Consider the following 13,872-nt stretch of genomic DNA (forward strand, 5'->3'; position numbering starts at 1 on the left):
TCATTCTCTTTCTTTTGCTTGTACACGGCGGCTTTAGGTGACTCAAAGCAGAGGACATACGAGAGCTAAGAAGCAAGAAGTGCCCTGCGAAGTGTGCGGCAAAGATGCCTCTCCGATCCTTCTTCGTCTTAGTCGCTCCTTCGGGGCGCTACTCCTGGTGGGAGCCCCTTCCTCGAAGGTGTTCATCCGAGGTCTCGGCTCGGAATTAACGTCTCCTCTCTGCCACTCCTCGCCACGCGAAGCCGGCGCGTACACACGGGTTCAGTGGCGCTCCTTCTCCCGCGTGTGCATCAGTGGGAGCACGCTCTTTCACAAACCGCGTGTGACTAAAACAGCTCCCTCTCCTCCCTGCACCCCTCCTCGCAGGCGGCGGCCAGAGTTTGCGTGCATGCGACAACGCGGCCGCTTTGTGCCCCGTGCGCGCGCTCGCGCGCGGCTGCTATTTGCGAGACATCAGGCTGCACCGAAGGGGGATCGCGCTCGCTTCTTCAAGGACTCGTCGGCGAGGCGCTCCTCAGACTCACCAGGCGTGCGCGCGCAGGTCAAGCTGTAGCTGCTGCTAGCGAGAAAAAAAAAGTGCTCTACGTCCGAGAAGAAGTGTAGCGAAAGTCTCTCGTATTCCCCGTCTCTCTGTTACTGTTTCAACCACTGAGGGCTCCTGACGTAAGCGTCGATAACAACCTTTGGGCGGTGGTGTGGTACCTGACGAAAAGTTGTCGTAAGAACTGTACATTCTATGATGCGCGAACACAAAGTGTCGGTGTTCCCTACATTCTATGATGCGCGAACACAAAGTGTCGGTGTTCCCTTAGCACTATATGATATATATACAGACCTACACCAGCGTCTTTGACAGTCACATCAGGACAAAAACATTACTGGAGCACCTTTGCTGTGCGCTCGTATGCCCACGCGCTTTGAAAGTAAAGGGAGCTATCCCATTGGATTGTTCAGGCTGTGGTCTTCGAACAGGAAACAAAAAGAAATGACAAGGAAAAGAGAAAGAAAACAAACGACAGTTCAAAGGCTGCAGCGAGCATGTTTCCTTCCTAGTAGGATTTCTTGCTGAGAATCGAGCTTCTTGGAGCAATGACGAAGCGACCGAACTATAGCTTACGCATACCGCGATTGTAAAAGTCACATGACATCGTTACTTTCTTGGCTGCTGCGAGCGTAAATTTCTCGTACCGACGCGCCGGTGTGTAGGAGGATACAAAACGAAGAAAAGTATAGCAGGGGGAAAACAGCTTCTCCGAAATAACAGGAAACGCACGGGGGCCCTCACAGGCTGGCGAAGAGCTTTCCTCTCCAATTCCATTTCGAATCAAAGCGCTCTGGCATTCGCACAGAATAGGGGATGGAACGAGAAGTAAAGCCGCAAAACAAGAGCGCCGCTATCCGCGGCTGCGTTGGCACGTCGATCGCTCTTCATCTATAGGGCTCGGGCCGCGCGCGCGATATGAATGCCGCAGCGCGGGCTTTTACTGCTCCGCGCTTCAGCGGCTTCGGCGCGCGCACTGCGGCGCCTCGATCGGCCTTTCGTGCGCCGCAGGAATGAAATGACGTTCCCCAGGGTACGACGGCGCGGGCCGAGTAAATGATTGTAATGATAACAATGGAGGTAGTAAAAAGAAGAAACACCTGAGAGGCGGATTTGAGAAACAGGACCGCAGAGAAGGGAGCCGCCGAATGAAGTGAAATGAGCAAAAAAATATGTAAGAAATAATAAAGAAAAAGAGTGCGGGATTTTCGAAGGTTAGGGGAAGCAGGGAGGTTGGCTATAGTGGGTGAAGACGGAAAAGAAAGCTGCACAAAGGCTGCATAAACGTCCTCGTATACGTAACTGTTTTTGCTCTTCTTCTGTCGTTGTAAAAGTTGCTGCCGGGATCGTCCGCGCATTCGCGTGGGAGGAGTCCGAGACTAAACCAGGCCCGTGCGCGGTACAGCGGCTCACTTTTGGGAAGCCGCGCGGTGGGAACGTCATCTATAGTGATTTAAAACAGCGTCTCCATATACGACGTGCAATCAAAACCCCGGGCGGCAGCGGCCAAATAAGAGCACGGGCGCGCGCCAAGAACGAGCGGAGGAAGAAGAGGAACGATATCAATACGAGAGGCTACATGGCGGGTAAGAACTAGAGAAACTAGGTCTTCAACGGAGGAGCAACTGGTAAAAACGGGACAGAAAAGAAACGAGGCGAAATAAAAACCTTCGGTTAGTACGTAAAAAGGAGACAAATGCTTGGTAGTAACAGGAAACAAAACAAAACAAACGAAAAAACAAAAGATGGAAGAGGTGGGCGGAAAGAAAGAACCCTTGCGTTGGAGGAGAAAGAACGAAGGCCAGAGCGGGTCGCGGTGCTTATCAGAGGCCGCCAATAGTTCCGGCGCGGGTTCCCAGGGGGCGCAACTTCCCGACTCGGGCGCGCGCGCGCTCGGCCGCGTGCAGTTTGCCTGCGTAAACGCGGCGCCTGTTCGAGGGCTGATTAGACATGCGCATGCGCAGATGCACGTGTTGGGTCCGCTTCTTTTGTTTCCCACCGAGCTCCACTATAGTCCGTGCGTGGAGCAAGCGACGTGCTAGTATGCGCCAGCGCCCCAGCAGGCATCATTTTGTGGCGCCACGCTTTCCATGTATGTGCATGGGCGCCGATATCGCGCGCCATTTAGTTGGAAGCATTAGCGGCACCGTATCTTTCTTTCTGTTCCCTCACCCCGCGCGCTCTGTCTGCGTTTTGCTGTAGCCCGTCACTTGGCTTTTCTATTCTCCTTCTGTGACTCCCTCTCGCAATCTGATCTTCTATTGCGCCCTTCAGAAAGACTCGTGTTCAGCGCATACGTCGCAAGACTGAATTAAAAAAAAAGAGTTTTGCACGAACATTATCGCCATTGCGTGATTGAGGTGCTGGCTCTCGGCTGACAGCTGCTTTTTGTCAAGACCTCTTTCCTGATGCGAGTCGCTAGGTTAAAAAAAAGAAAAGAAAAAACAAGCTTGGATTATGTTGTTATTGCGGTACTTCAGCAGGAAAACTTTTCCCATGAGCTTTGTATAGAAGCAGATTACGTGGCCTTGAGGAGTATGAGGGACCAAAGGGGTTATTCAAAGGGGTTATTCAATGATGGACAGTATTAACGATACGTTAATGTTTACTTTTGAATTAAATCTTGAAGGCTATTTCGTAAGACCACTTCCTGCTAGACAGCCAACACAGTTGCACATACGTCTTACGCTCACAAGCGAAAATTGAAGTATTATTCTTCAGTACAGTTGTCGTGCACTCAATGAAGTATGCCACTGATGCATTTTTCGACAGTTTCCAACTTCTGTGTAGTTGTTTTTCTAGGCCAAGAAAATTATCTCCTGGAATAATGATAATGATATAGCTACCTGAGAATTTTTCGACACTGCGTATCGAGCTTACATTCCTAGTCAAAAAAAAAAAAAAAAAGAAGGTTGCGCAAGCACATCGTCAGAGACACTTAAGGTGTTTCTCAACGTGTCAGAGTGCTTACTATAGTTGACACTTCAGTAATTAGGAATTTGATTAGACATTCTCGTTATTAATTAGCTAACTTATAAACGTAGCAAGAAACAACTGATGACTTGGACAGGATTCCAGTCGCCGCAGATGTATCCTTTATTTATTCATGTTTTAGCCATGTGTGCCGTTACTTGCATTGATGCAAGCTCGAACTTCGCAGCCGCTTGAGCGCCATGAATCCTGGCATCGACTCCCTCGCGAAGCCGGATTAAAACTTGGCGAGTTTCATACTGATCTGCGCTGCCAGTAAAGCACCATGAAAGGCTGCAATAACTCAACACTCTGTAAAAAGCTGCATTAAACTGCAGCACATCTGCTGACCTCGTGCCTCGTAGAAAACGCCCATGCTTGTCTCGCAGTGCACGGCGACTCGGCGCGAGACATGAACGGTGACCACGGAATCCACGAAGATGAAGTTAAACGTTCCAGGGCGCAGTACAACGGCGAGCAGATCTACTCCAACCTAAGTCCCAACGTGAGTCCTGTGTTCCGCTATGACGCCTTTTTGAGACTGATCGCGTTCATTACCCGCTTGCGTACTCAGCTAGAGCCTAATTTTTTGCGTGTAGGATTCGCAAGTAATGAAGCGTGATCCGGTTTCAAAGCGCAGCATTTATAAATTCAAATGATTTCACTTCTCTAAACATATTTTGTTACCGTCAACTTTGTGCGGTAGAGAACGCTCTAAGGAAAGTTTGCACCCTTTGCGGCTTATCTTGTCCTCAAACAATAATCGTCATCTGCCTTGCTTGCGTTTCCTCTTTCGAAAACTCGGCGCTCGCTACTTTCCTGTTGAGAATGCTGTGTCAAGCTGATAACGCGCCAGCTGTTCGTGACTAAGTACCGGGCTCGCAGTGTTAAAGGAAATGCAGGCAAAACAGGTGACGATTATTGTTTGGGGACAAAATACAACCCAAAGGGTGTAAACTTTTTTTTAGAGTAAAGGCAACCGAAAGCAAACAAAGACATTTAACGAAACGTACATACTGCCGTATGCTATTAAAGGAGCAAGAAACATCAAGAAAAAGATAAATAAAATAAAACATAGAAGAGGAGGCCACAGAACCGAAAATTTATGTGCATGAGAAAATGTGCAGAACGTGTCTATAGGCGGCCACCCAAGTCTGTTGACTTCAGATAGCCCATAGCCGTGGCGTATAACTTTCTGAACCAATAAAAACGGAGGCTATATACCTCCAAGGATTCGGCAGCGTATTATGAGTGCTACAGTCAAGCACTGGAGTTGAGTTGCTGGAGTAGCCACTTTCCAAAGTTATCATACAATTCATGCCTTGACAAAACGCCGACGTCGAGTCGGTTAAACATCAGCGAAGTTATAGAGCTCGTAATTCCTCTCCACTGGGATAAGACATCAAACGCATTCCATATGTGTATGCCGCCGTACTGGTCTAAGTCTACCCACGACATACAAACGGCGGGTATGCATTATACGGCAGAAATTGAGCACTTTAGCTAACAGGACACATGCCCATGACGCCGAACTAGGCATGTGCGACATGACGAACGGCGACAGGCAGCATACATTTCGCCGGTGCTCTTTCGTGGAGCTATACAAGCAATCGTTACCACGTTTGATACTGAGCAGTTACACGCACGCCACGGTACCGCGGAAGCTAGTGACGATGTATGCGATGCTCTTGAGCGTGACTGCAAGCTACAAAGCGTCTGTCTATACTGCTCGCAAAGAGTCGGAGTGTCTCGCTGACTGCATTCACGCGCAAAGGCCTCGCGGCGTTACGCACGCTGGCAGCCACGTTGCATTTCGTTCAACAATGTTGTGTAAACCCGCGAAGTTTTCGCTGCAAGTAAACCAGTCTGAGCTCAGTTTACTACCCTTGTGGGCACCTGTCGCTGCGCTGACACAGTGCTGCAGTGACTGCATCTGCATGGTGGCCGAAAGGCGCATATTCTTCGTTGGGTCAGGCGCTGTAGACGCGTGCGGTAGTGAACTTTGGCTGAGTTCCTTTCTTTTTAAGGGGAGGTGGGAGGGGAGTGTGCTGCCCCTTCACCATCACGCGCGCCTAACTTGTCTGCCAACCCGCAGATGTGGGCCAAGTGGACAAAGCAGGACGAACTGAAGGCCAGCATGGCGGACCTGCCAACGAGCAACGGGTCGCCCTATCACCACCTGACGTCTCAGGCGTCCCAGCCCGCACCCCCATCGCAAGGCGCCGCCTTCGAGCAGGCTTTCAGCCCCGTGGTGTCGTCAGCGGAGAAGCAGACGGCCGAATACGACGTCGCGATGACCACCATCAACTCGCAGTCCACCGCCGTCTACTCGCCACCCCTCGGTAAGTGAGGAGGCCCTTGTGGCTCCGTCATACACGTACGTAGTCTGTACGCCGGCGTGTTTGAGGCGCATGTTCGTGGACGACTCACTCGATCTGTGACAGCGAATCAATGGTTGGTTTGATGACAGCGAAAAAAAAAAAAACGTGACTCCCAAAATCCAGCACGCCAGCCTCGTAAATTGTACCTCCATTGCATGGTGAGACCTCTGACGCCAAGAATATGCGCTATACGAAACGCATTTTGCATTTAATTTGACACCCGTTTACGTCTGAAAAGAAATATTTTCGAATGGATGGTTTTTGCGCTTGCTTTAAAGCTTTCACAAAAGAAAAAGAAAAATCCCGGTTGCATTTTTTATCTCTGGTAGTCTGTTCAGCGTCAACAAACCAACCAGTGGCTCCCAGTCCCAGGTCATGAGGTTAATATTCAGCCGATAAGCCCAAGACTGCACCATTAAGCATGCCGATTCCTTACAAAGCAAACATCCTCTACAATTAGACTGACCGTTCTAAGAAATAAATATAAGAAAGAAAATGAGAAAGAAAGAAACTGCGCTCTCTGGCTGCTGTTTTACAAGCTTTACTGGGATGAGATAACAAAAGAAGATAGCAAAAAGAGATTGACTATAGATTCGTCGTATAATTACTCGCCGACAGATAACTCCATGGAACAATTTATAACGAGCCATTGACTCTGCTAACTGTAAAAATTGCTCTCTAAAATAATAATTGAAGGAATAGCAAGTTGTGACGCAATATAGCAAATTTCACAAATAAATATTATTGTTACAAGTGCAGAAGTAATACGGTTCGCATCCTTGCTTAATTGCCAAATTGCCATTGTGGTTGGTGCATCATAGCCTCAGTTGCTTTCGCGCCATAAAACCCTACATAACTAACTTGCTTAATGAAGACGACTTCACTTTCCTGAGCTGTTTCGTTAAGGAGGAAATGTCGACCACTTGTTCTCTCTTCGACGACCACGGCGTCAACATTCGCAGTCGTTTCCCTCGCACATTTAAGGATGTCTCGGGACCTACTTAATGGTGCAGTCTGAGAGCGAAAGTTCCGCACAGGTTTTTAGCTTGCATGACTGCAATAGCTAGAGCAGGTAAAGGCGAGAAGGAGTGTGCTCCTACTCGCTTGAACCTGACCTTTCTGTGATTTATGCCCAACATTTCACGAGTGCAACTCAGAGACCAGGCCTCATACTTGTGATTAAACAGATGTAACAAGTTATTTAAGCAGGCGTTTCGTACACACCGGTTGCCGCTCCCACAGCGAGGTGCGGCTAAAAAAAAAAAATGCCTGCGGAACAAATTATTTGCACGAAATGAAAGCGGGCCCTCTGCGTTGCACTTGCGTCCACAAGCGTCAAGTCTCTCGCTCGTCTCTTTTCTCTTCGCCTTTTTCGTGTGGATGGAGCGCTGGTATCGCCTCTGTTCACCGGCTGCTTTTGCGCGCGTAATACTTTGCACAGCGCACCAATACTCTGCTGCCGGAGGTGACGGGACTCTGCACTTATGACGACGGCTGGAGGCACCACTTTTACTAACTCGCTCTTCTTGACGTCCCTTTCAAAACCTTCTATTCATTTTTTTTAAGGTACTAACTGCACATGGATTTGGGGAGGTCATCTATGCGTCTATGCCCGCGTTATACGTAATATACTTCGTTTCGCTGCACTGAGCAGGACATTATCGCGTGTTCGTACTTGGCGTATCGGAAACTGGGGTACAAGAACGTAAGTGGGTTACAGAATTAAGGAAGAGAACGCTAGCGGAACTCGATTGACATTTTCTTACGGAACAAATTGGCCCATATGGAGCTTGATATTACGACTGATGATTGTCTGGTAGTGGCAAGTAAAAGGCTTCGGGTTAAGCAGGACATAGCCATTGCAAGCAATGCAGCTAATGGCGGCATGTTATTGTGTCTTCCGTTTCATTTTTTAAAAATGCCTCTGAAGGGGCTGGTTTTGTAAGCATTACTTTCGGTAATTGCTCTTTGTTAATACCTTTGCGGTGTTGAGGCTCGCAGAAACGGCCTATAACTTGCATTCCTTGTTTCTATAATATGCCGAATCTACGTCATCGTGACTATAACAATAAAGAGTGAGGGGATGCCACCCTTAGTGTAAATTACAGCTTTGTTTTGATGTACGCGTATATGCGCTCAAGTCAGGAGAGTTGCGAAAGCGAGGAGTGAAACCAGACATGTTCAATGTCTGGTTTCACTGTCTGGCTGCTGGATTCAACCGAAAATCACGTTTAATGTCTGATTTCTGATTTAAACCAGACGTGTCTTAACAGAGTTTGTTGCCGAAAACGAATTAGTTATCTGGAAAAGAAAAAGAAAAGGAGCGATGGGGCGGTCCATTAACGCGGGGTTATCCACAGAAAGCTGCAAGTTGTCGGCTGTTGGTGATATCGTCTTGGGTGTTCATTCCCTACCTGAAATACTGTGAATGCACGTGGCGTGGACGTTAAATTCAAGAGCCGACCTTCTAATTTAGCGTTGATACCAGGAGTTATGGCGGGCACACCTGTGAAATGTTTGCGTCACAGGTTTATACATGGTTTTTTATTATACAACATGGTTTCAGAGCGTAAGAGATTGCCTCCAGAATTGTTCATGAAGCGGGGAATATTTCGGTTTGCCGATTCAGTTATCAAAGCCCTTTTGTCATTCCTCCTGCGCTCGAATCGTGTATCTGCCCTCCATCACGGTTGCACCGATGTGAACGATATAGGGCTTCTGCGCAAACGTGAAGATATTGTTACAAATATTGTTGTTTATATAAGCCACTTATTATTAAATGACCTGCGGTTGGCCGGGTACTTTATTTGCACCCTATAGATGTTTGGCAGCAGTGTTCTCGCATAACTATTATGGGCAGCACAGATGCTTGCTCTATGAACATGACAACTGGCTATAGGCGAAATTCTCTTTCAAGCAGAGTGCCGAATTCCTCAACCGCTGAACAAGAAACCGAAATGAAATAAGGAACACTCGTGCGGTGACTAAACTGAATTGAACGAAGGACCCACTGTAAGGCACCGAAGCAATCTTCCACTGCCCGGGTCGCAAATGGCATTAAAGCCACCTCAGCCTGCTTACAGCGCGGTGCCGTTTCCTTTTTTTTTTTTTTCGGCACCGCGCGCGCTCGCGTGTTAGCCGCACTGCAGCCAAGCCAAAGTTCATGTTAGTGAGAACAGATGAAGACACGGAAGCTAGCCGCCTTGTTGACTCCCGGTGGGAATGAGTCGGCGCAGCGAGGAACAGCGCGAGCTTCCATGAAGCGATCGCCGTTCCCACTGTATGTAGGCAAGCTGTGCTCAAGCTGCTCCCGAACGTTCGCTCGCGCGCTCGTCTCAACGCCTTTCGGGGCGCGCATTCTGCGAACACGATCGTTTGCATTTCCTGCGCGCGGACCCGGCGCGCATATCTCACCGAAAGAAAAGAAGAGGCAGGGACAGGAAAAAAGAGATGGCGCGTTGTGCTGTCCCAGCGCGAGCGTTCTCCGACCGTGTCCGCAACGCCCAAGAGCCGAGCGGGCGCGCTGTGAAATAAGCGAGCCACGTTGTGCGCGCGCTGGTCGCTCTGCATGCTTGCGTACAGTGACCGAACCGCGAGGGGGCAAAACTCAGCAAGACCGCGAAGACCACGCTCCTACATACATGCGCACGCTCCTCGCGCTAGGACGAAGCGCACGAGTGTGCGTGCGCGAGGTGATGGAGGGATGGGGGGCGACAAAAGAAGGAGAACCGCAAGCAAAAGAAGCAAGGCTTATAACGCTTTGTTCGCGTCATTGAGAACCACGGGCCGGGAATCTGTTTACCCGTGAGTTCCTGGTAAGAAAACATGCGCCAGACGTAAATATTTGAGCCTTTTCTGCGTGCACACACGGGCATTTTTGGTACCGCTGACTCCGATTCCGCGAAGTTTAAGCCGATTGCCACCAAAATAGTCGGCGGCTGCGGCCTACTGCAGCCGTGCGCGGAGACAGGAGAGGCGGCCGCCGAACCCTCCACGGTTCGCGCCTCGCGCGTCCAGAAGGGAAGCCCCCTTCGGAACGAGCGTTTCCGCAAGGTTAGCATCGCCAGTGTTCCATGCCATCTTTTGATGCTTTCGTCTCGCGTGCACGATGAAGCGCTTGCTTGCAGTTCGAGGTGGAGGCGAGAGGTCCGCCGCGCCAACCACATGTGTACCGAATCCGACGCGCTGCGAGATATGGGAAGGAACAGTCTAGAGATGAGTTTGCCGATGTTAGCCCCGAATGGAGAAAGTGACAACGGCCGCGTTACGGTTAATTGTGCGCTTGACCGATCTGGACACGCGCCACATAACGAGTTTTTGGCCAGTTTCATCCCTGCGGCAACAGTACAGGTGTGACTAAGCTTTCAAGAAAGGCTTAGAGACGTTAGTGACGTATCCAGAAATGCCTCGAATGTAGGGCTCGCGCGTTTATGGCAGCGCCCTACGAAGGGGCCGCGCATATCGCACTGTTGCGACACGCCACAGCTCCGGCGCACGCGTAGTTCAAGTTGAACATGCACAGCACGACGCTCGTTTCACTCGGCCCCTCGTGCAGATCGCCACACGAGCTGCTCGGCAGAATGGCCGCGTCAACGTGCTCGTCGACCAAGCGCGAGCGCGTGTGGCATACACTTACATTGCTGACGCCATCCAGCGCCGCTATCGCGGGCGGCATCTTTGGTGCCGGCCTTTCGTTTTATATATTCCGTAGAAGCGGCGTGTTGAGCGATAACGGCGGCGGGCGCGGCAACACCGTGGGTCGATTAGCGGAGCGTAAAACGCCGCGCGACGACCAGAAAACGGGAGCAGAATTTTTTTCGTGGGAAGAGTTTCGCAGAGACAATTGTCCGGTCCCTCCCAGAACTAATCGCCCTTTCACGATTGGGAGAGGACAAAGAAAAAAAAAAAAAGCTTGCGGGCCTGTGTAAGAGAAAACGGATGCTGTGCATATGTTTGTTTTCCAGCCTGTATACGTGCGGCATAACGCAGTCCTTCGCTATTCACGTTGTTGGGACGCCGCGCATGCGCTAACTGCGTGTAACTGTCGTCAGCGCCGATGCTGTCCAACTTGTCTGCGTTCTTTTCTGTCGTGCATGTTTTTTTTTTCCCCGTATGTCTCCTCTGCCCCCGCGTCGAATGTTGAGCTCCGAGCCGCAAGTGCACGGCCGCGCACTATGCGGTGATCTCGGAAACGCGGCACGTGCGCTGCATGCGCCGAGCTCGCGATAGCGACCCGCCTTTTTCGACGCGATCTCGTAGCGCAGCGAAGCGTACACGCTGTATAACGCGCGCGTGCGTCGACGGTGGCGTCAGCAGCCGTGTCCGAGGCCTCGTATGATCTTATGCGTTCTTACTTATTATTGTTGTCATTATTCTGCAACGGGCGTTCGTGTGCGGATAATTGGATCACCACAGTGGCGACAGATGGCCTTCTCTCTTTTCCACCTTGCTTTCGACGTTGCCAGGGTTTACTTATAGGGCTGTGCTTAACGCGCATGCGCCTGTTGTGTACTATTAATGATTTGGTTGGCTGGGAATTAGTGGTACTTAATCGATGAAACAGAAAAAAAAAATACACGCAATTTCATGTCTCTCTCAATATAGCGCGTGCGCGCGCGGGCTGCGCAAGTGGGGAACAGTGGAGTGTGGCGAAGTTGATTCTTAACGTCAGATAGAGTTCTTGAATATCCAATGACAAGTTTTCGCTTCAGCAGTCAGTCTATGCGCGCATTCATGCGACATGTATGTATACAAATGCAGGTGGCATGCATTGATGCACCGTTTTCCAGTTCAATGTGAACGTAATGGGGAACTCTTCGTACGCTGTTTACATCTGGAGACGAGCCGAGATGCCAAATATGCAGACTCTAAAGTGTAACGTAGCATCTCAAAAGCTGTCGGGTTTGCACTGATTCCAGGTATCTACGTGTCACAACCTTTCGTTTATGTAGGACATGTGGATAAGGTCACTCAAAGAAAAAAAAAAAGGAAACGAACGAGCCTGCAACTTCATTTCTTGCCGAAAGCTTATAGTAATTGAGAATACTAGGGAGTCGTATATAGTGCGCCCAAAATTTCGTGATCTGTTCTCCTCATTTCATTTTTGTCGACCAAGTACATCGCGGAGACGAAGCTGGTCATGTCTACCGCTCTGGTATAACAAATTTGTTGCGAAATATGCGGGCTTTCTCGGTGGCACTCCTAAGTCGGAAAGGAGGTACCTTATTCAATACAATCACTTCTTCCTATATATATATATATATATATGTGTTACCCTCGAGCAATTACTGAACCACATCGTAATTTCGGTTAAACGCCAGCCTGGTTACCCATCACCGAATGTATACACGATCGCTCGCGAAAGGAAACTGCTGCTTCATGCATCTCCTCTGCGCTTTCTTTATATGCCAATAAGGGCGCAGTATATACCGAGTTTCACAAGTTTGAAACATCAATTACAACGCTGATAACAGCATTTGCAAATTTAGATCAAGGAAAGTAAAAGGCGATAAGCACATGCACCGCGTAGAACTCTCGAGATGATTGACGTTTCAAAAAGAAAGAAAATGTAACGCTGCAAATTTTTTGCTTTCAACGACGCGCTGAAAATTTCAAAGTAAAATTAAGTGAGGAAAGGATAAGATATACGTGAAAATGTGCGCAAAAGGTCAGGCGAATAAAGGCTTTGGAAAAGGACAGTAAATAAAAAAAGTAAATAAAAGAATAGGAGCTTCACGATAAAAGTAAAAAAAAAAGTGAGAAAAAGAAGAGGTGGGGGTGGAGTTGCAAGCAGCCAGCGCTCCGCACCGAAAGGGTTCTCAAGCGGTAGCCGGGTCTTTAGAGAGCGCCGGCTAATGGAGAGGTCATCAGGAACCGACCCGTTTATCAGCGGGCCAAACTCGGCGAACTGTGCGCACTTCCGCGCAGAGGAGCCACTAACAAATGACTTGAGCCTCTTTAATTCCCGAAAACCTGCTGAAATTTTGAGATAAGAACGACTACTGTTCAGCAAGCCCGGTCTTATTTCTAGTAGTTTTGTTTTCTCGGGATTTTTCTTTATTCAAAGCACTATTTTCTTCTCTTTCACTCCTTTCGTCTGGGAGTTCGCTCTCTCGTTATTGCTGTATGGTCGCACATATAGAGAAGCCCATGCATGCCGTAACAGCGCGTGTTCGTGCCTCTAAGTGTCGAAGGAGAACAGAAAGAGAGGGTTACTTATAGGAAGACGAGCTTTAAGAAAGAAAAGAAAAAGTGGGAAAATAGGAGGGGGGAGGGGGGGAGTCCTCGCCATCTTCTTTCTCTAATAGCGTATTTGCGTTGCTTCCTACTTTGCTTAAAGGAAGCTTCAGAAACGACTCAATATCTGGAAGGGAAGAAAACGAAAGACAAGCACCAGGGAACATTCGATATCTAGCCAGTGCTCTCTAACCACAGTTCAATTGCGTCTCTGACGCGTTTGTATCGAAACAAAAGAAAGGGCTAGAGCGAGAGAACAGAAGGCGATGAACGTTGATGAAGTTCGTTACAGGCCACTGGCCGGAAGGCAGCGGGGAGGCAGGGACGGCTTGCTTCTTCCCCGATTATGAATGACGTTCGAGGGGCTTGGTGAGCGTGAGGGTTGGGGCGCGAGCCTCTAAGCAAGAATGGCTCATTTGTCCCGAGTCGCGGGCTGCTTGTTGCGCTAGCGAAGAAAGAGGCCCGCGAACATCTTGCGCCATCGGAAGCTTCCCGTGACGATCGGGCTGGGCTGAAGATAAGCACGCGCACGTCGGCGGCCCAGCGCCCACTCGCGATTGCCTCTCCCGAGGCGCCGTCGCATTAGGCTCGCCTCTCCGGCTAATCACAGATCGCCTGCGCTTTGAGGCGCGCTCTTGAAGCGCGGAGTGAGCGCGTGTGTTTGTAGGGGAGGGCGTGAGGGTAAGTGCATGGGGTAACAGAGCGGTGATTTTTGCCCGATTGGAGCGAAAATTCGGTGCTGTT

General features: G+C 49.5%; 1 protein-coding gene across 3 annotated transcripts in view; it reads left to right on the plus strand.

The window, feature by feature from the left end:
* Positions 1–13,872, plus strand: part of sv (paired box protein shaven) — a 236,572-nt gene that overhangs the window by 197,063 nt on the left and 25,637 nt on the right. For all 3 annotated transcript variants that reach the window (XM_050196692.2, XM_050196696.2, XM_050196697.2), the window contains 2 exons: positions 3,901–4,016; positions 5,607–5,853. In XM_050196692.2, the coding sequence (XP_050052649.1) occupies positions 3,901–4,016; positions 5,607–5,853 (363 nt within the window). The remainder of the gene's footprint in view (positions 1–3,900; positions 4,017–5,606; positions 5,854–13,872) is intronic.

The sequence above is a fragment of the Dermacentor andersoni genome, chromosome 1 (genome assembly GCF_023375885.2).
Source record: "Dermacentor andersoni chromosome 1, qqDerAnde1_hic_scaffold, whole genome shotgun sequence".
In the NCBI taxonomy this organism is placed as follows: domain Eukaryota; kingdom Metazoa; phylum Arthropoda; class Arachnida; order Ixodida; family Ixodidae; genus Dermacentor; species Dermacentor andersoni.